The sequence below is a fragment of the Teleopsis dalmanni genome, chromosome 2, assembly GCF_002237135.1.
Source record: "Teleopsis dalmanni isolate 2A chromosome 2, ASM223713v2, whole genome shotgun sequence".
In the NCBI taxonomy this organism is placed as follows: domain Eukaryota; kingdom Metazoa; phylum Arthropoda; class Insecta; order Diptera; family Diopsidae; genus Teleopsis; species Teleopsis dalmanni.
Window position 1 is genome coordinate 72,320,235 of NC_051847.1, and position 23,227 is coordinate 72,343,461.

Sequence of the window (23,227 nt, forward strand, 5' to 3'; positions counted from 1 at the left end):
TATAAGCTTCATGATTATTTAGTGAATGATCTAAGATCTGCGTACCTCCCCGTGCAGAGAGTGATTACTCTAAGTTTAGATAGTGCTAAGTAGTATAGCCTATCAGTTTTCGCATATAACTTCAGGGCTGTTTCCCTTATGCATTTTTTGATCGGGTCTATTCTAAGGTGTCTTAGCATGTCGTTTGTGCGGATGTACTAAGGCACTTTGAATAGTCTTCGGAGAGCCTGACTTTAAGAAACTTGTAGCTTTTGTATAGTAGAGTCGGCAGCTTTGCTATACGCGACACACCCATAAAGTAATGCTATAGATCAGTTTTCTGTAAGAATAAGTAAAAAAGCAGGTGTATACTTAATATATGGCAACATCAATCCATATTGACAGTCTTATGTTTGTCTCTTATGACTTTTTTATTACTAAAAATGACTCCTACTCTTGTAATAAGAAGGAAATATTGTCATTAATAAAGAATAAGTAAAAAAGCAGGTGTATTCTTAATATATGGCAACATCAATCCATATTGACAGTCTTATGCTTGTCTCATGACTTCTTTCATTACTGAAAGTTACTCCTAATCCTGTAATAAGAAATAAATATTATCATTTTTTCACTTTTTTCTCACAATTTCTAATACAAATTTATAAAATTTATAGTTATGAAATACTTATAGGTTAGTAAACTGAATATATTGGCAATAAGTACGACTTGCAAAAATTTGAACATATCTCATATACTTTACTGGTAACTCATTAGTTACCAGTTATTATTGAAAAGTTGTCAATAAAACCTATAAATATAAGGAAAATAAGTATCTTTCCACTTTTACCTTTAAAGTTATTTGACGTCTGTGAATCATAGTAGCCACCGTTAATGATGGCTCTGATTTATCCACCAGCTGAAACGTAAGTTAATTTATTAATTTTAGCACAAGCGTCAAATGTCGCGTAGGTGTCTTAGCCTTTTGCAGATACCAACGGGTTTTAAAAATAAAAAGAAATAAATTTATGTATATATAGTATATATCTGTACATAGGCACTCAACCATATCAAATAGAAAAAAAACAAGTAATTTATTTTGCGACAAACAACATAAAAAGAACGGAACTTTGTCATTCATCTAATAAAATATTCATTAGAATCTTTGAAAAGTTCATGGTTTGTGGGATTAATACTTTATTAAGAATGAAATTTTTAATGACCACACACATAATATTATTAGATTTATTTTTGTAGTACAAAACTTCATTAAATTTTTTTTCTTACTGGCAATAATTAAAAAATTACAAAAAATTAAGAATTCCGCATGTTTTTTACAATTTGCAACTAAAAGACCGACAAAAGAAAGTACTAGAAGTGGAGGGAATTTAACAGTTTTTAAATAATTTTTCCCCATATTCTTCAATTTGTATATAAAATATATTCCAGTGTTTGTTTCTCTTACAAAAGGAAGTTAATCCTACAGGAGTTTCTAGAAGACAGATTCAATATAACCACATTTCATTATATAGTACAGTGTCCTATGGAAATGTTTATTAGGAGAATTTTATCTTATAGATATAGATCACGTCTGTTATTCTATTATATATGGAGTTTACCACTATAGTAACATTTTATATATAATTTTATTTAGATTTAAGTTTTTTAAAATTATAATTAGATTTATGGTGAATCAATAGTATCTATATTTTGAAAAATAGAAATTGATCAAGAAATCATGGCCAAATCGCAGAAAAAGTAACCAAATAACATATTGCTTTAAATACCACATATAATTTTAAGTGTTTTAAATAATTTAAAATTTTTACTTAAGCAGTTATTATATATATAACTCTTAAAAATTATCTCCAAACCTACTCACCAACTATATTCTGGGCGATTACTTTCTTCAAACCATCCCATAGTAATGGTAATGGTTTATGGGTTAGGCTAAGGCCTTTATATACTGCGACCAGCTTGATCTATTATGCACTCGATCCCATTATTGACACTATACTTCCGAGTTAAACGTTTTTCCATTGGAAAGCAGTCCCACCAAACACACAGCAAAACCTTACTGGCCGTCAATCCTGGTTTCAACTACGATCGTTTTCGCTTGACATTGTTATTAGTGATCAGTCACCAGTCGCCAACCGCTTCAAAAATGGGTCGATATTGACTCTATACCTTATATATAAATATGTACAGTTTGTTTGGGTGTTTTGAAAATGATATTCCATAATAATTAAATACTTTATTCATATTTACGATAGTTTTAAGTGTTAGATAGTCAACATAAGTACTACGGTTACAGTAAAAATATAATGTTATTATAGGAGGACCAAATTTTGTTAGTTTTTAATATGAAGGGAATTTACTAGTAATCTAAGCAATCATCCTTATAAACTGTCTGTAGCTTAAATTTCGTTATATTTATTTTTATATCAAGTTATAAATAAAATTTATAAAGTAATATATATAATCTAATAGTCTAGACAATAGTAATTCAATATTCATCAAACTACCCTTGAAAATTAATCAAAATCATCACCAAGGGAAACGTTTATTTGTTTGAAAATATTTTAAAAAATAAATTTTTATTTCTGTTGAAACGTAACAATTTTTTCTTTCATTTAAGTTTTGCTGTATACCACAATAAAAATTTGTATAAATTTGTGTAAATGTGTAAATGTGTAAATTAATAAACATTTATTAGAATTTCCAACCAAATTTTTGTTTCGCACTATTTTTTTTATTTTCGACCAAATTGTTTGAACGCTATGACCGAATTGATTTCGCGTGAAAAGCAATTCATTAAAATCAATGAGAATTTGAACAGAATGGCGACTACCACTCTCGAGCACACCTCCCAGTACCACTACAAGACTTCAGCATACAAATATGTTGGCACTGCGACAGGTCTAGCTAAAGCCAAGCCACAGAGTAACGCAATGCGTAAACGTGGCGGTGGTGATGGGAAACCAGAGCAGACCGTTGCAGTCAAGGGCCCCACCAAAGTTAGTGAATATCATCAAAGACGTACGCAACACGTGAAAATTACCTCACCAAATATGAAGACAGCGAGGACTCGTATTGAAACCAGTACTATTAGTCGTACAATATCGGTAGCTGCAAAGGAAAATGCACGTAGAGAAACAAATAGCATTGCCAGCACTGTTTCAAATTCACCACGTAGACGTAAAACCATTGAGTGTACAAAGACTGTTTCTCGCCATGTTGGTCCTAAACCTGGTTGTACATTTACAGTTAAATACCGTAATCCTAATTTCACGGAAAGTCCTTCTTTAGCCGTACTTGTGAAAGATGAATGTGCCACTTTACGTGAGCTAAATGAAATTTGTCCTATTGAAGGGAACTGTAATGTTAAGAAACAACTAAACTCTGATACCATGGTCAAGTAAGTTTATATATACCAACCATATTCATGATAAAATCTTGCGGTTTAAGCGTAATATAGTAGCAATTTTGTTTTTTTGTTGATGATATGTGGTATTAATTGAGTAACTACATAAGTAATCGTAATTTATAACTACATACTTATATAGGTGTATTCAATACATATGTAGGACATTTACTTAAATGTTGTATACTTTTATTGTATTTTTTTACAAGGTTTCTAAAATCAAAAATTATTATACTTGAGACTAATTATGAGAAGACTGCCAAAGAAATGATTGAACAAAAGGAATTGCTGGATAGGACCTTGGAATATCACAAGAAACTTGAACAACAACGTGATATGATATATGCCAAAAACTCTGAACTCAAGGAGCAACTTAGCAAGATGGAATCCAAACTTCATGAAGCCAATAATTATGTTAAAGAACGTCATACTGAAACTTCAAATCAGCAAAAGGAACACGAATTTAACAAACGTGAATTAAAGCAAGTATTTCAGACCAATGTAAATTTAGAAAAGCGTCTACAACGCACCACTGAAGAACTGGAGACCAGTAGAAATGCTTTAGCAATGTTAAAAGCTGCTGAGCATGAAACAAAAGAAAATATACGTCGTGAATTTGACATTAAGGAAAAGCAAATTAAAAGTCTCAAAAAACAACGTGCTGATTTGTTGAACGCCTATAAGAAGCAACTTTTCCTGATCGACAATTTAAAACGCCAAAATATATGCTATGAGCAGACCAAAATGCTAGATATAAGCGAAAAAGAATTTTCCAAAGTGCTGGACTGGAATGCTACACCATAATGTGTGGCGTTATTTATTTTAGTCTTTCTCTATAATTTGTTTATCTCCACTTTTAATTTTTGATTAGACATTAGTCCATAAACAGAAATCTTTTTTTTTTGTTTATTCGGCTTTATGTTTTATTTATTTATTTTTTTAAAGTAAAATTAAATTTGTAAATTTAACAAAATTTAAAAATGTAATAAAAGGTTGAGTAAACAATAAAACAAACAAACAAACAATAATCTTTGCATTAGATTTTCACACAATACTCACACCCCTATATTAAGTGAGCTACTGTATCCACTTTATTTGTAATTAATTTCCAATAAACAGAATACTCCTTTGGGACGATTGACCATGTGCACTCATTATTTCCTCAGCAATTTAATTATGCGTGCGCACATAATTCTTACGGTTCCTTGCCTGTTTGGAAAACAGTATAAAAGTTGGAAGTAAGTTGTACAGTGCATAGTATTCCACCAACAGCTTTGAGCACACCAGTTTGAACTAATCAACACTGCCAGTGTACAACTCATATTGTCTTAAACTTAAAAGATACACCAAATAGATACAAAAATGGCCATAATACGTTTCACCATTGCCATTTTTCTAGTGGCATTTTTAATGGCCACCATTTTCAGCATTAGTGAGGCTGCGTACAGGAAACCACCATTCAATGGCAGTATTTTTGGTAAACGCAATAGCATTGGTAAGTTATTACTCACTAAAGTAAAGAATTATTAATAGAAATTCTCGTAAAATCTCTTTCCTATATTTACAGAGTACGATAATGCCAAGGCTTTAACAACTCTCTGTGAAATCGCTATGGAATCATGTCAAGCCTGGTTCCCACAAACTGATAATAAATAAATACAAATGGAAAATAAATTTTGGATATATATTAGCATTGCGATGTAGTATTATATAGAAGTATTTCTATTGTGTGCAGCTTAAGCTTGTTCGATATCATAATTTTAAGAATGTGTTGTAAAAATTGCATAATAAAATAAATTAATTAATTAATTTTTCAAATTTTTATTATTCATTTCAATCTTGAATGTCACCACATATATATAATCTACAAAAGTATACCTAAGATGGAAGAGATTATGATTTTAAATTTAATTAATAGATGGTTTTTAAATATTCATTGAGATAACACAGTTTCACAATTTTTCTTTTTTAAATGCAATTCTTATATATTCCGAAAAAGTATATCTTAAAGTGAATGGATTATAAAATTTGAACTGAATTAAAAGAGTGGATCTTCTTATTATTATGTTGAGGCTAATTGAGTCAATGCACTTGCGCACTTTTACTCTCTATTAACTGCGAAATATCTTCATAACCCTTCTCTATGCCTTGACTGTATTGTTGTTTATTACTTCATCAGACTAAGCAATAATTGACCTCAGATCTGCATACCTCTCCGATAAACCTGTAACTATTCTGTGATTCGATAACGCGCTGTTGGTAAGCTTGTCTGTTTTTGTAAATAATTTCTAATATAACTCAAAAATATAATATAACTTTTAAATTGACAATTATTAATAATACAACTTTTATATAAACAATTATCTATAATATCTTGTATTAATACCTTGTATCGTACAAGGTATTAATTGTAGACATAAGGCTTAGTTAGATGTTACTTTAGATAAAGAATAAATTCATCAACTATTCTTTTTGAAAAGAATGAATAAAACTATTTTATAAAACAGTATTGCAATACAAACATAAAAAAAATATTTATTTGGAACTACACCAAAATCCGAACACTCAGAAAAAAATGTAAGAACCGGAAGCGAATCTATATAAATTTTTTTTATTAATTTAGAGTAGTTGTGAATTCAAAATGCTGACTATAATGAGAAAAAATGCTATTGAAAAGAATGATAAAAAGAATGAAAAATGATAAAAAATAATGATTAAGAAATTTAATCCTGAAAAGAAACTTATTTATAATGCACACATATAAAATATTCACTCAGAACCCAAACCAAAACGAACCAATATAAATTTTTTTTATTAAACCAGAAGAACACCGGGACCGAGCCAACACATTTTTTTTTTAAACCAAATCAAAAAATTTTAGGCACAGTTTTTATAACTGGCCCTGAGTAAAATAAGAACTGATAGAATAAATTGCTGACTACAATGAATTAATTTTGGACATAAGCTTTATATATTACCACAGAGAAAAATTATCATAGAAAAGAGAAGAACTAACTTTTCTTTTTCAAAGAGATAAATAAAATAATTAATAAAATAACTAGATATAATAAAATAGTGCTGACAAAGAAACTCATTTATAATGCAAACATATATAAATAAAATATTAACTCGGAACTAAACCGATATCCGAAAATGAAATAAAACGGGTATATAACATACGTCGAAACAAAAACCATAACCAGAACTGATACACTTTTATTTAATTCAGCCCGAATAAAGAGATTTAAAAAAGATTTAGAAATACTTATTTCATCTGTAAATTGGTCATATTTCATACTTCTGAACCATAACCATAACCATAATCCAAATCTATCCGATTTTGTCCAATTATATTCCCTGGTAGAATTGTTATTCTTTTTCATGCCAGAAAATAATCTGTCGACTCTTGTGATTGTGCAAAAGTTTCAAAATCGTTAGAAGACACATACTCCATTACCGAAAATAGATTCCATAGCTGTACTTTCAACTTTGAAACTAACAGTAGATCCATCAATTTTTTTTTATCGGTTCCAACCTCTATTCTGTGAATTGTGTATTATTTGTTTTGTTTCTTACGTTAAGACCTTGATAATGTCTACATTACTATAGCTCATCTATTTGCTGCTAAAACCTTATTATTAACTATTGATTTAACGTTGTTGCTTTTGTCAAATATGACCCTAACAGATAAAAAATTAGCTCCAACACTTATCAATTCTTCATATTAACTATCGATATTTTTGCAGAAAAATTGTAGAGTCACGGTGAAGAGTATTTCTTACTTAATAATTTTGTTTGAAACCTAACAATTATGAAATAAAAAATATACTAAGTAAGCAACCTTAGAACCGCTAAAATTTTTCATTTTATTTATCAATTTAAAATTATAATTTAAAAAATGTTTAAAATTTATTCATTTGAAAAAAAAAATATTTAAAATTTTGTCGTTTCAAATATAAATATTTTCTCTTTTATATCTTTTAAATTTACAGAGAACTTAAAAGAATTTACTATAAATTTATATTAGTATTTAGTAATAATATTTAATAGTGTCCTTTAATTTATGTAAAAATTTATTTTTATAGTAGTATTTCTAGATTTTATAAATCTTTTGAGGCAAATATTTAAAAATTTTTAATAATGCCGTACTTATTTATTTTTAATTAATAATACAGTATTCAAAGGTAATACATAAATGAATTTTGTATAATCAACTTAAATAATTCAGTTCTTTAAAACATTCATACAGAATAATTACTTTTTGTAGTTCATATTATATATAAATGTTATTCTAAATTATTATTATTATATTTTTTTCTTAAAAAGAAGCATTTCAGTATTTCACTAATTTAAATTAAAATATATAATATTGTCATAAAATAAATAATAATAAAGTTTTGCTAAACATATTCGAATACATACAAATTTTTAATTTATATTTTCAAACACATCATAAAAAGTTTAATTATTCAATAAACAAAAATTATTTATTATTTGAATATATATTAGCAAAGTGTTTGTGACAATACCTAAACAAAGATCAATATTAATAAAGTCGTAGTTACTTAAAGCTATACTTAAAAGAATTAGTTTTTAGGCACTCCTTTGCGTTTTTGCCGCAGTTCATTCACATATTTACGTAAATGCGTCATATAATCTGTCATGAATGTTGTATAGGCCTGAAAATTTATTTTTCACATTATGTGCAATATATTCAAAATTTTTATAACTTACAGTATCAAGTACATAGCGCGGTACATAACCTTTTAAATTTAAACAAAGTATCCACTCAAATATACAGGCATCAGCTTTACCTTCAATTTCACGCAATACAAAGCCAGTAATAAGATTTTCACCTCTATAATTTTACATGTTAATTGAATTATATCAATAATTACATATATATATATAATATAAATTAATAGAAATACATACCTTATATATTTCGTTGTTGGTGGTACTTTAGCATATTCAACACTAATCGCAGCACTTATCCATGCTTTATCTGTTGATACTTTTATATCAGCCACATTTAACGGTTTAGTTTTTTTGTCCGCAGATTCTTCATCTAAGTTATCTTTTGCATCTACATATTCTTCATCAGGTGGAGGTTCATCGAAATTTATATGGGATACTATAGGATTAAAATCTTTTGCACCTAAACTTTTACTGAGTGTTTGAAATGCACCGTTCGTTCCTGCACAGTCTACAGGTAACCGCGCATCAGAGTTACTCATTGAAAACTTTTCACGATTACTGCCTACACTACCCACATGTGGTGTGGAGTCTCCATCAGATATTGTGGATACACTACCACCAAAGGATCGATTAAGTGTTTCATCATCACTATACTTATCGTCATCATCATCACTTATTTTGCCATTACGAAAGAAACGCCAGCATCGCAAATTCACGAAATCCCGACTTTTAACAAGGCCCGCACCACCGCCAACACTAGCCTGATACGTTATATCCGTGTATGAATTTATTTTCTAAAACAATAAATAATATGAGTAACTCTAATTAGAAACATGTAAGCATAACTAATTTTATTATTGTATTTTCTTAACAAACAAATATTTTTTTTATTTTTTTTAATTACAAAAAATTAAATCTAACTAACATATATATACAGCTTCTAAAGCCGAGTCTGACGAGTCTGTTGTTTCAGATGAATTCAGGAATTTAAAAAAATATTTATCGAATTAAACACTAATGACACATCAGTTGGGCATATATGTACATATGAACAGTCCTTTGATTCATTTCAGGAAGCTTTAACGCGATAAGTTAAAGGTCGAAGTTAATATAGACATCATATGTATTGTAATAAATCAACATGACAAATGAATCTAACGTTACTATATCTACTAATTGAACTCTGTTTTTGAGTGTATCAAACAAACCACCCTGTGAGACTTGAACCCACTAAACCACCTCTTAGGAATGAATGAAGATTTCCACAGCATTGTGAAAACTTCATTCCAGTAATCAGGGGAGAGAGGAGAAAAAAGACACTTAGTACCTTAGACCTTAGTACCTCAGTATCGAACAAATTGGTAATGGAATAAAATTTATAGATAAACAAAAAGTTTAAATGTACTTGGTATGAATTCTAATAAATAATAAATTTGTTAGTACAAATAAAAACTCATTTAGTAAAGTAATAAATCCAAACGTTTATAATGTCTTCATAACGATTTGGGCTTATTTACTTGTTTAAATTTTATGTTATAATTATAAATAACTGCAAAAACGTTCCTTTTTTAATTCATATTAATTTCGTAGCAAAACTCTTATATCGCTAAAGCGTTTAATTATTAATCAACATAGCTTAACAACACTACTTATAAAATGGAACGACAAATAATTGCACAAATGTGCCAACTAACATCACTAAAAAATGAAAGAATATTTATACAAAGAATTTAAATAACAATATAAACTTATAATTTAACAATTAAAACTTTAAAATTATAATATGTGAATAAAGTAGTATGTAACCAATAAAAAATGGAAAAATAATTTTATAAAAAATTTATGTAGATGCACATTTAAAAATACTGTAAATCGGTTTTGAATCAAAAACGTTTTAAACCGTAATTGAAACGATGCCATTTTGGTTCAAGAATAAACAACAAAAAGATGAGCTAAATCAATGGCTGAGAGTATCTACTCAAACAAATCACTTCAGAAAAGTGCTTGTACAAATACAAGAAATATCAAAACATAAAAAATATAGTGTCTTTTTAACTATCTTTTTCAACTTTGTTGTTACAATGTGTTGAAGCTTTCAACAAAACAATAACTTTGACTGTTATTCACTGTAAAAACTCACTCGTATAATTTTGGATTCTAACAACGTTGGATTCCACTTTGGTACATCCTCAATTTTATAAAAAAGTTCTTCTAATAATGCCTTAGGGGGATATTTAATACGTGCCTGAAATTATATATAAAATTAATTAAACGATTTAATTATTTTTTGAAGTAAAATTTAAGAACTTACTGTTAATCTATATATTTTACCCAATTTATCCCGTTGTGTACTTTTTATCGTATCACCTTTTTTATTGACTTTTTCACATTTCCATTCTGATGACTCTAGTAACTCATACACCTTACGCAGGCAATCTAAACCCATTTGATGAAATTCGTTGTCCTATAATAAAAAATTCATTTCATAAAATTCTTACTATTTAATAAATAACTATATTAAATTGAATCAAAAATAAATTATTAAAAATATAAATATAAAATATAACAAACTGTAAGCATCGTGTCTAAATTTAATACTGAAACCATACGAAACGAAAAGCTTTATAAAAACTTTAAACTGATACTCTTCGATTTAAAATTCATTTCATTCAAGAAAATAAAAAATAAAAAAATTTACAGTTTTATAAATCTGAATTTCTATTTGTATGGCATAAATTGAATTTTACGCATATATAAAAGTTAAAGAGGAATTTTTTTTGATAAATTAAATATGCAATTATTGATTCTACTTGCCTCTTCTTCATCATCGCTATTGTGTGTTGTATAATCTAAAGGTGAATAAAAATTAGCTACACTTTCCGGTGGACGATTATCAGCTTGTGACGCTAGAAAGGGTGCCATTAATGGAGTGCGATCCGTTGTTGCTGAGCCTGTTTTATAAACAATTTTAATCTTTTTATGGTGTGTAATAATATATTAATTTACTTACTAGAGAAATAGTGTCGAGCATGCCTCTCTTGCGGAAACACACGACAATCCAAAAACCATGCTTCACCCCAGGCCAATACAAATGATGTTATTATCAAAATTACTTCGAAAACTTGCTGACTGGACTCAACCCACTTAAATAAGTAATATAAATATAAATAATACGTTTTTAAATATTTTAAAACATAAAGTAAATATATATTGTATAAATTATTTAAAAAATAATTTTAATATTTAGTAAAAAGTTGTTGTTTTTAAATGAATAAAATTAAATTTTATTTTTAAATGTCTATTAGTTCACAAACCAAAATAAAAACTATTTCGTATTTTTTGCTCGAATCATATTTATATAAATTAATGTGAATATTTTAGTTCTGATATTCTGATATAAAATCTTCTAATATAAAATCTTCTAATATATAAATTCTAATATATAGTGAATCAACAGTCTCCAAAATCACTCACTTCATAGTCTTTGCAAACACAACACTAAACATCACATAATGTTGCATACATTAATATAATTAGACTTCTTCTAAACGAGTTGTGATTGATTTAAAGCTAAACTAGAAGAAGGAATAACAAATAACCATTTAATGACCATTTATACATGTATAGAGGCTTATTCTACTAAGTTCTAACATCTATCACTCTTTAACGTTATTGTTATTATGATTCTAGTCCAGACATGGGTCCATATTCTTGGTTCAACCATGACAGGAGTAAGCAGTCTTTAAAAGTATATGCAGACAGGTGACGTTAACCCCAAAGTTTCTGTAACCCTGTGTGTTATCTTATAGGCCGACACGCCATAAGCATGTACATTACATCCAATTAATATTTCAGAAACTGTGGCGATATTGATGAAGAAGAAACCATCAAAAATCTTCTCTATTCTTATCTAGTGCATAACAAAAAAAATTACTATATTGAACTCCTACCAGTAGCGAAATATCTCATATGTTACTTACTATTATTTAATAAGTTTACCGTGAAGGTGATAACCTTGGTTGAAAATACTACTGTAATTTTGTGGTATCATAATGAAGCAATTTAACCTAAGTGTGTCGACTTCGAAATAATGAAAACCGATGACCACACATGTCTACCTATCTACGTATTGTAGTTTATGTCTCATAAACTATGATAATTATATATTGAAGATGATGTACACATAAGCACAAAAATGATTAATTTATAAAATTATTACAGTATTACTCTAGTACCATTTAAAGTCACATATCTAGTACCTACTGTGGTGCTACCATACGTGATATTTTCTTCGACAAAGGATAAGTTTTACGCTTCTTAAAGAGTATTAAGTAAACTGTCGCAAAAAAAAAGATTACTAACTGTAAACGTAATGAGAAATTCTCTATCTTCAGCGACACAAATTCTTTGGTTCCACATAATCTGAATAATTTAATTCTGATTTGATAATTATAATTTAAATATACTAGATGTAATACAGTAATATCATATTTTAGATGAGCATATATTTATAAAATATATATACTTTTTGCATAAAGAGTACCATAACTCCAAAATTCCATCTCTTTTTGAAATGGAATAAAATCACTTCGTCGAAATGAACATTCAAATATGCGTAAATTATATCTGCTTAATATTTTATATATACCATAATTAACATTACAAAATGATATATTAATATATAATAATAAATGATATGACTATAATAAATGATATAACTTACATCAAATACAAAAACTTTAGATATTAAAAATAAACAAGAACCACTAGTTGATAACTGCAAATAAAAAGATATAGATTTATTTTTAAATACATTAAATAGTTTTAATATACTTACAGCTATAATTATCCAATGATTTATATACAATAGACCGTAAAAGAATATTAAGACTATGAACCTACATATAGACGCTACTACTACATCAAATAAAGACTTATATATTGTATAATGCAAAATTTCCTTTTCAAAAGCTTGAAATATGTTATTGCCATTAATCTATAAAAAATTAAAATATTAATTAATGTATACATTAATTATTTTTTGGGAAATTTCAAAATTACCACAATACAAATAAGCCATAGCAATGAAACGAAAAATAAATCAAAAGTTACAAATAAACAGAAAAATCGCCGAACCACAGACATACGACCATCTTGCATATATCCACCCAGGATATCTTCTGATATAAAATAATTGGAATGTGTACGCGCTGAAAAGGGAAAAAAAGTTACTCAACATATATATATCATCATTAAGCTAATATTTACTTATATCGAATGGAGGCGGCATTGTACCGCCAACACCACCATGAAATGACATTGGGTGACTATTATTTATCAATATTTCTGCAGCGCTACGTATTTCCTCTTCATTTTGGTTCATGATCTACTTTATAGCTAAGCGATCTCACCACATGATAGAACTATGAAGTAAAAACAAAGAGAAGCACATTAGAAAAATAAATTTATATCAAAGTTGAAACTAAACTTATCGCATATAAATATAAATCAAGGAAATATATACAATAACTTAAAAATAATTATACTTAATTGTAAAATATAATGTAGCTTTAATTTTATATTATTGAAAGTTATTGCTCTGAAACTGATAAGATCAATGTCACATCTGTAAAATTAATGTTAACGATTGATCAATATATTTAATATTGAATGAGCGAAGAATACGTTTCAGGCTAAGCCAAGTCAGCATTCAGGCTAAGTACTTGTACTAAGCTTCGAATATTTAACTCGAATGTCAAGTCAACGTTGTTCTATGAATACGAAACGTGGAAAAACACGGTTTTTATTCAATCGCGCATCTATTAAGTATTCATAAACAATTCTTCTTGTATTCTTAAGAAGAATACTGAAAATATGCTGACCAGAGCGTATATCCAATACCTATATACGAGAACGCACGAAGCAAATAGAAGCTGCCATTGAAATAAAAGAAGAAAATGGAAGTGGATTGGCCATACGATCAAGAAAGCAACATCCTAGCCCCGCTAGGATTGCATTCCTAGTGACCCAAATGGGCAACAACAATAACAAGATATGCAAGATATCCTGTTGTTAAGCTTTACTTGAGAACAATGTATTAATAAATATCCTCATCCTGTCCCATTGTGCAAGTTTTATATGACTTGCTACATAGATCATATAAGGATACATCAAAAATGTTAGAAGTTTGATCACTACTCATCTCATGATTTTGTTTACGTTGTCATGGTACACTCTTATTGTTCTTATTATTGTTGTTTTAACCCGCAGGAACCTGTAAGGAAATAACATTAAAGGATATACAAGACGATTACATGGGTAGAGAAGGGGTGGGAGAGGGGAATGAGGTTGGGTGGCATTTTATTAAACATTAACCTGCGTACAGACGAAGAAACCTGACCATTACAATGGGGTGTATCCAAAGATCAATTGAACGGAAGTTTGTGTGTGATGTGAAACAGGAAAACAGATGGGCGACGTCACGGGGAATCGAGCTGCAGTTGGGGCACACATTTGGAATATACGTGTTTATGCGTGACTGTAACTGTAACTGTTTAGCACTCGAGTACATCCTGATCTCAATTGAGCTAGGACACTTTTCGCTGCACTGAAGAGATGTCGTTCTTTCAGGGAGATATTAGGCTGACACATGTTGTCATTCACTCTTAGAAAAGTCTGGTTAACCGAAAATACTTAAGATTTATCAAATAACACTTAGGTCAAATGATATATAAGAGAGTAGAATATAGTAAAATGGTTGGATACATATTTAAATTAACTAAAAATAGAAAGAATCATTTTAATATAACAAAATAGAGAACAGTTGTAGATATATTTACAGACTGCACATATTATGGGAATACACTAATACTCCAATACACGTCGCCCCGATTTGCGTTGATTAGAATCGCGTCGTCAACAACAAAAAGTTTTGGCTTCGAATTGCGTTGGTAGTGCTTCGATTTGTGTCATTTTTTAATATATACATACAGACGAGATTCCCATTTTATTTCTTGTATACCATATTTTTAAAAGGGGATTTACATGTATTAAGTTTTTAGTTAAAAGGTGTCAGTTTACATTTGTGTGATAAAGTGGAAAAGTAAATTTCTGTTTTATAAAGTCAAAATGAGTCGAAAATAAATTTCCTTAGAGCAAAAGTTAGACATTTTAAAACGTTTTCAACTTGTAGAAAAACCTGCTGTTATTGGGAGAATTCTGGGTTTAGCTCCAACTACAATTTGTTAACGTAATGCGGACAAGATAAAGGACAAAATATATAAGTTTATTAATTGTGAAAATAGAGTCCCTTCTATCCGTTTGGTTAGAAAATCGGATTTAAAGAAGAATGCTATTGAGCTAAATGCTAATTTAGAATAAAGCTCTGTCGATATTCAATGAGTTAAAAGGTAATTCTCCATCAACAAGTGTCCAAAATATTTTTGGAAATTAAATATGTGAAGAAATGTAATTCGATTTGCGTTGTTTCGATAGCGTCTCATTTTGTCGTTCCCAATTGACGATGCAAAGCGGAATATTAGTGTATACTGTTCTAAAGATTTAACAGTGTTTCCATAAATTAATTGAAGAAGTGAACTAATTTAGTTGAACGTCGAAAATAACTTCTAAGAATGGCCGGAACTACCTTCCGAAGCCACTCGTCAATTTCGACCATCAAGTGCCATATACCACCGCCCAAAGGTATTACACAAGCAGATCCCCGCGGGTTACAAAAACAACATAAATATGAATGATTAGAAAAGAAAATTAGTTTATAAGAATTTATAAACTTTTTCAATTATTAAGACGATATATGATATGTAATACAAAAAAATGTTTATCAACATTTATTTGAGCTAATTTTTTTATTTAGCTTAAGTTGCTTGAATTCTTTTTTGTTGTAAACTCTACAACATTAGCGATGTAAATAAAATTAAATTGTAGCGTCACAATTAGTTTGTATAGGTTTGGCCTGATTAGAAATTCATATTTACTGATAAGTGCAATATATTTATGTAAATTAAAACTTATTATAAAAAGATCAAAATGAGTCATTAGAATGAAACACTATGTGATATATTTCAAATAATCCAACTGCAGTGCCAGAATTATATTTAAATAATGTTATTATTAATTTGTACAACTACAACGCATTTATAAACAATACAAGATTTATGGAACAAACTTATTTTTTATCAATAATTTTAAATGTTTACGGAGATTAGATTTTATTGTTTATTTATACCGAATTCTTTGAATCCAATGAAAAATAACCAACACTAAAACTTACTGTTTTTATATTAACAAAAGAATTACAATTTGAGACGTTTTGATAATACTTATTATATTCTTTTTTTTAATATTTACAAATGCAAGTAATCTACTATATAATTGTTTTATTTGCACTAAATGCTATTGCAATTTTACTAAGCAAAAATGTCAATCACAGATGAATTTGACAGTTCTGTATGGTTGAAGCGAAAAAGCACCCCATCCACGTTAACGCACTGAAGGTTTAGTTGCCTTAAAAAATTAATATATATTAACAACATTATTATTATTTATTCATTTAATTATTAATTATTAATTTTTTTAATTTATTTATTACATTAAATTTGTATAAACCAAATTACCATAACATATGGTACACGCTTCAATACAAAAGCTAGTTTCGGTAGCAGATTTTTTAAAGAAATAAAGTACAAGCTGAAAACGTTAAAACCATGTTATATATAAACATAAAATTCTTATTGTTTTCAACAAGAATCCTTATACAATTAAAAAAATTTAGTATAAGAGAAAATTCCATTAAAATTTCGTCACTATGACAAGGTTTTCTGTGCCTCATCACTGTGATCAAAACATTGTTGCTTAGTAATAAATAAATTTCAGAATTTGTGCCTATCAAAAGATGTATGAACTAATTATCATTTATATATATGCACAACAAAACATATCAAAATGGTAGTAAAGTTATAGAAATTGATAATTGTAATATGACTCTATGCGAAACAGCTTTGTCTGGTAAGAACAGCTATTTTTTAATAAACAAAACAAGTAATAATTTGAAATTTACAATTAAACAAGTGCAAAAAAATTTCAAATCAAAATTTTTTTAAAGTTATTAGGTACAATACAATTCGCAATTATTTTTAAAATGAAACTTCACTGTGATCATAATAAAAGGATATAAATTATAATAGCGTTATCAAGACGTTTCCAAAAGGTTAGATATAATTGAATTGAATTTAAAAATAAAATGTTACTCAACCTGTAAATTAATATTTACGAATATATAAGGTATTGATATGTAAATGAATGTACATAGATGATTGATGATAACTTTAGAAAGTTGGCGTGCATGTCGCTACTTTCCACTTTTGCAATGCTGAACCATGGGAAAACTTCTTGGATCATTATACTGATAAATGTTATTATTCTAACTTTACCTGCTTCCAGTCGATGAGCATGTTGATGAGTATTTAGAGCCTACAACTCTCCCAAAGTACAATCATTCTTTATTATGACTGGAAATATTTCATCGGAATAAAAGACAGGCCCAATCATTTTATTTGTGATTATTCTTAAGTAATAGTTTGCATCGACACCAATTAGCAAATTTCAGATTCGATTCCACTCTGATATATTGAAACATTTTCTAAAAAATTGTATCTAATCCCATGTTGATGACCTGGTCACAAATAATTTTTGCTTACGGTTACCTTAATAAAACAAACTTTTTACCTTGAGATATTGACACCAGCAACAGTCTTCCTCACCCATTAGAGTGAAAAAGAATTCAAGTACTACAGCACAGTGACGCCATGCTTTTTTCTTATATTATCGAAAATAAGAATATCTGCTCATTTTCTTATGGCTCCCCAGGCTTGGTCTATCTGTGCTGGTGTCAATAGACCTTACTACCTTCACTACCGCTGTCACCCGTCAGCACATTCATATCAAATTGTGCTTATTCAAAATTAGCGACTGTTCGTTGCGATTCGCTGGTCGAATTCAGTATACTGCTAGCTACAGCAGTTTTAGTATCTACGGCAGAAGTCTTACTAGACTCAGTGGTATATTGAGATTTACTATTGAAACTAGCATTATTTGAACTAGTAAATCATTCGAAATGTTTACTCACAACAACTCGTTCTGCAATCACTTGTTGTCTTTGCTTCTTTTCTTCTTTACTCCTTTTTTGACAGATCATCGTCCAACATGTTTCTTTTTTACTTTGCAAACTTGTACTCTGATTAGTTAAAGCATCAGCATCGATATCTACACCAAAGTAGGTTTTTTTACTGTTAATTACTGTTAATTAATAAGTTTTAAGTCTGCACATCTGTTGCCTAAGCCAAGAGAGAACAGGCAGGGCATTACCACCAGTGTGTGTATCCCTTGCAGATTTATCACTATTCGCACTATTTGTAATCGTTTTATCTCTAAAAAACCAAAATTATCAACCCTTTTCTGTAATATCAGTACGTGCTATCAATTATGCTAATATTGAGTTCAGTTTGGATTAGCTCCTTTCAATGGAGCTACTGTTAAAGAGAAAACATTCATCGACCATATTAGGACTAGATTTGCAATGTTAGGTATTAACTCAATACATTCTATTAATCGTGGAAATATAAAAATGCATTCCGATTGTAAATATCTTCAATATAAATGGAGGACTACATTACATTTAATAGATTAAATGTTTATAAAATAAATGCTAATATTTTGAATTTAAATCAGTAAATTTATTAAAAAATTCTATTAAATATTTTTTTATTAGAAAAGAAAGTTAATAATGTTTTCATATCGTAAGAATGTGTTAGGTGTAGAATCAAAAAAAATCGTTACTTTTTTTTGATTTCTATTACATTTAAATACGTATAATTTATTTTTGAGGTAATAAAAAAATAAATTTCTACTTAATTACATAATTATTAAAAACATATTAGCTTTTAAAACTGTTTTATAAATTATACAAATTATTTATATAAAAAAAATTTAATTACTTAAATGTATTGATATAATTTTAATATCCTCATAAGGTTTATCCGTTTTTGGATTAGTTTTAGCAGCACATATATTTTGCACAACTTCCATACCACGTAGAACTCTTCCAAACACAGTGTGTTTATTATCTAACCAAGGCTAAAATATTTCACAAATAAATTTTTAATTAGGTGTGTATATTACTTGATTAATAAGTTACCAATAAGCACATACCGTTGGTAAAACTGTTATAAAAAACTGACTGCCATTTGTATTCGGACCAGCATTTGCCATGCTAACTGTGTAAGGACGATCATGTTTTAAACTTGACACAAATTCATCTTTAAAATCGTGTCCCCAAATTGATTTACCACCAGTACCAGTGCCAGTTGGATCACCCGTTTGTATCATAAAACCTTTTATGACACGATGGAATATATGACTATTGTAGTAACTATAAGAAAGTATATACTCGATTAATGTTTAAAATGATTAATTTTTTATTAATAATTGTTTTACCCATTTTTCGCATGTACACAAAAGTTCTCCACAGATTTTGGACATTCTTTGGGAAATAATTTCATATGTATATCACCCATTGTTGTATGTAAAATAACATTTTCGTACAACCTTTGCATACCTAAAATTGTAACTTTCTAATAAATATGCTTGGTATGAAATTTAAAAAGATAAAACCTTCTTCATAATCTTGAGTTTATCATGAAAGACAAAAAATTTAAAAATTATAGATTCAATGTATCAAAAAGCTATGATAAATCATTGAATTCAAATACAAACCTTGACCCTCAGGTACAGCAATTATATCTTCTTTTGAAGGTTTCTCATTAAAAACATCTCTGTCAACATCTTGTAGATCCGATGGTAATCGTCGACTATACAGAAAGAACCGTTGTTTTCTAAAAAAAACAGTAATATATTATATAATTACACAAAAAGTTTTTATCATCAATACTTATAAGCAGTACAAAATATAGTTGGATCTGTTATCATCGATTGTAAAGCAGGATTATCGCTTGCTTCTTGTTCCAATGTTATAGCAGCTTTTGTACGTTTTGACTTTCCCTAAAAATGTTACAATCAAAAAGTCAAAATTAATTTTTACTAATAAGTATCAAAATAGCTTACTTGCAGTAATGTTATTTGTATAGGACGGATATTATCTGTTTTACCTAAAATCGACACACAACGATTTGTTTCTATATTCAGCACTTTAATACCTAACATTGTTGGATACATTAAAAAGTAACCACTATCATCAAATAATATATTGCTGTATGTGTTAAATTCTGATTTTTCCAAATCACGTTCTGTTGCCATTCTAAAAATAATAATATTCATACAGTATTACCATATATTACAATGTAACAGTTAGTACCTTCGCCCGAATTCCATATTTGGTAAAGCATGTGGAGTTTGTTGCATTTGTGTAAATGTTGTTAAAGCCTCATCGAAAACTTTAACCAATTTTCCAGTATTAAAATTAAATAATCTGACTTTACGATCCGTAGAAATTGCAGCAAAACGCCTGCCATTTTGCGTACATGCCAGTCCAGTTACCAAAGTCTTACTCTTCGCAAATTCAAATAAGCCTACATTAATTAATAATATAATCGCTTAAAATATATTTAGAAAAAATAACAACAGTTTACTAACTTGTATCTAGCTTTGAATCAAAATTGACCAATTTTTGTGGAAACGCATAGTCATTCTTTGAATTCTGCCAATATTCTAATATACCATTTTTATCCACTGATATTACTGTTTCCTTTGCAACATTAAAGCACATTTCAATTACCGGTGCTGAATGTAATTTATCCAAACAGTGTAGAATTTCACCATTTCCTTCGCCATCGTAAATATATATTTTATTGCTTTCTGTATCAGAACTAAAAACAAAAAACATTTATATCAAGCATTCTTAATTATATTAATAATTTTTTAAATTTTACATTGCCAAACTGTGTACAGCATCACCAGGTGAATGTATCCATTCCGTTGTAAGTGGTATAAATCCTAATCTTATAATATTTATCATATCAAAATTAACCACATCAAATATTTTGGCACACTTATCAGCTGATGCAGAACATAGTAATGTCCCACTGGCGTTTGCAGTCAAAGAATGTAATGGCACTAAATTCGAAATAGATTATTTAATACACATATTTCATAAATAAAAATTTATATATAACAAAAAAAAATTTATTTACATAAATGACTGCGAAAATGTTTAACAAATTCTATGCCTTCTTCCATTTTCTTCCAAAACTTTATATGTCCATCAATGCTGCCCGTAATAATAAAATCTGTTTTTGTACTAACCAAGTGGGTTATAACATCACGGTGCATATAACTCTTCTCATAACTTTCTGCATTTGGTAAGTTTTCCAAATAAACTTGTTCATATGGCAATACTTAAAAAATATTATTATTAATATGCATAAATTGTGCTTAACGTATTGGAAAATAATAAATTACTTCTCTTTTTTTTCGGCTTAATACTTTCAATCTGCTCACATGGCAATGGACCGATCCAACCGCCATCGTCAGCGTCTTCATCTGAATTGTTATCATTCGGTGCAGCACGTTTTAAAGTATTATCAATTTCTTCTGTAGACATTATTTAAAAAATTTATAATGAAAGTAGATATTAATTAATTTTATTTTTTATTAAAACTTTTGTAAACAATATTTCATGTCACTAAAATCAGCTGTTTTGCATTGTTAGTAAATTTAATTTTTATTAACAGTGTTGTAGAAGATTTAAATATTTGCTAAAATATATCACGTAACACTTGAAACATATCAAAGAATTAAATAAAACAATCAAAACAAATAATATATATCAAAATAAATAATAAAGCTAATATATATTATGTATTAACTAAAATAATGCTAAACACATTAAAGGCTGATTTTTCATTAACAGTTATCACCAATCTCTGCTTAAATTAGTAGTTAACCGGTGACTATTTTAGTTCATTTATTTTAACTGAACAATCCTTGTTAATTTGTATTGCAAAAGGGAATTTAATGGTGTGTTTAGACTATTATATTAACTTGACAAATGAAATTTTTCATATAAAATTCATATTAATATATTGTAAATAGATTCGATAAACCTAAATGTAAACATAATATAACAAATTTTATAATAATGGCGTGGTTTTACTACCCAGCAGATACATACATAATAAAAGTTTTTATATTTTTCAGATATTTAGTACATTCACACTATGCTTATTTATATTAATGAGTGAACGTTCACATTATGATGAGCTCCTTTATGCAGTTGATAGAACTTTTATAAAGGTTTATAAACTCCACTTAATAATTTATCACACAAAAAAATATATATAATTAATATATTAAATCATTTATATACATTTTATATGACATTTACATATTCAATTAATAAAAACAATGACTTTATTATATACTTACTTCCTTAGTGTCATCCTTGTTCCTTGTTTGTTTACATATATTTCAAATTTTGGTGATCTCCTTTGACAGAAATTTATTTTTAAATGTTAAATTTAACATTTTTCGCTTTAAATGAGCTGATTTATTAATAATGAGCTCGTTTATATAAAAACATTATGTATGGTAAATCATCCTTATTAGTGGCTATTTATTTATATATTTCATTTTATAGAATATTCTGGCAATGCCTGCAAATCTGTAAAAAATGAATTCATATTTAACTGTCAAAATTAAAAAAATAAAGTCAAACAATATTTGGTGTGCAGCATGGCAATGGAGAAATAGAAGCGTTTTCTTTCTATATTCGATTATTCGTTCCGAGTGAAAATAAGGAGAAAACTAAGAACCAATTGTGACAGCTGATAGAAACATGAAGTAATTGCATTAAATTTCTTGTGTGCGAATTATTTGGTGATTGGGTTAAGCAGGAGAAACCTTTTATTAGCTAATACAAACATTAAGCTTTTGCACTGCGTTTTTTTATGCACGAAGTATTTGAGGCGAACATAAAAGTAAACTTATAACAGTTCACATAATTATTGAGAAAAAATTCAGTAATTACATTGCATTTCTTTATAGGCGAGTTATTTGATTCGGATTAAATAGGTAATACCTTCTATCAGCTGATGCAAA

General features: G+C 28.4%; 4 protein-coding genes across 5 annotated transcripts; 2 read left to right on the forward strand and 2 right to left on the reverse strand.

Moving 5' to 3' along the window:
• Nucleotides 1–2,624: 2,624 nt before the first annotated feature.
• LOC119685845 lies at nt 2,625–4,301 on the forward strand. The gene is made up of 2 exons (XM_038100237.1): nt 2,625–3,394; nt 3,610–4,301. Exons 1-2 carry the CDS (start codon nt 2,757–2,759, stop codon nt 4,202–4,204), a joined length of 1,233 nt encoding a protein of 410 aa, XP_037956165.1. The 5' UTR covers nt 2,625–2,756; the 3' UTR covers nt 4,205–4,301.
• A 341-nt stretch (nt 4,302–4,642) lies between these two features.
• Nucleotides 4,643–5,143, forward strand: LOC119684411 (neuropeptide SIFamide). Its single transcript, XM_038098453.1, has 2 exons — nt 4,643–4,895; nt 4,968–5,143. Exons 1-2 carry the CDS (start codon nt 4,763–4,765, stop codon nt 5,054–5,056), a joined length of 222 nt encoding a protein of 73 aa, XP_037954381.1. The 5' UTR covers nt 4,643–4,762; the 3' UTR covers nt 5,057–5,143.
• Nucleotides 5,144–7,858: 2,715 nt separating this feature from the next.
• LOC119682094 (steroidogenic acute regulatory protein-like) lies at nt 7,859–16,494 on the reverse strand. The gene is made up of 12 exons (XM_038095442.1): nt 16,389–16,494; nt 13,367–13,521; nt 13,160–13,308; nt 12,936–13,094; nt 12,822–12,875; nt 11,109–11,241; nt 10,913–11,049; nt 10,410–10,562; nt 10,239–10,343; nt 8,336–8,892; nt 8,135–8,258; nt 7,859–8,079 (listed from the first exon to the last, which is right to left on the reverse strand). The coding sequence occupies exons 2-12, from the start codon at nt 13,479–13,481 to the stop codon at nt 7,987–7,989; spliced, it is 1,779 nt and encodes a 592-aa protein (XP_037951370.1). The 5' UTR covers nt 13,482–13,521; nt 16,389–16,494; the 3' UTR covers nt 7,859–7,986.
• Nucleotides 16,495–19,079: 2,585 nt separating this feature from the next.
• Nucleotides 19,080–21,774, reverse strand: LOC119682985 (peptidylprolyl isomerase domain and WD repeat-containing protein 1). 2 transcript variants are annotated; one of them, XM_038096569.1, is made up of 12 exons: nt 21,590–21,774; nt 21,322–21,525; nt 21,061–21,244; nt 20,765–20,997; nt 20,487–20,700; nt 20,237–20,429; nt 20,064–20,173; nt 19,889–20,007; nt 19,787–19,798; nt 19,610–19,730; nt 19,325–19,544; nt 19,080–19,249 (listed from the first exon to the last, which is right to left on the reverse strand). In XM_038096569.1, exons 1-12 carry the CDS (start codon nt 21,729–21,731, stop codon nt 19,103–19,105), a joined length of 1,899 nt encoding a protein of 632 aa, XP_037952497.1. In that variant the 5' UTR covers nt 21,732–21,774; the 3' UTR covers nt 19,080–19,102. The 2 variants fall into 2 exon arrangements, with proteins under 2 accessions (XP_037952497.1, XP_037952498.1); XM_038096570.1 differs by lacking the exon at nt 19,787–19,798.
• Between the last annotated feature and the right edge of the window lie 1,453 nt (nt 21,775–23,227).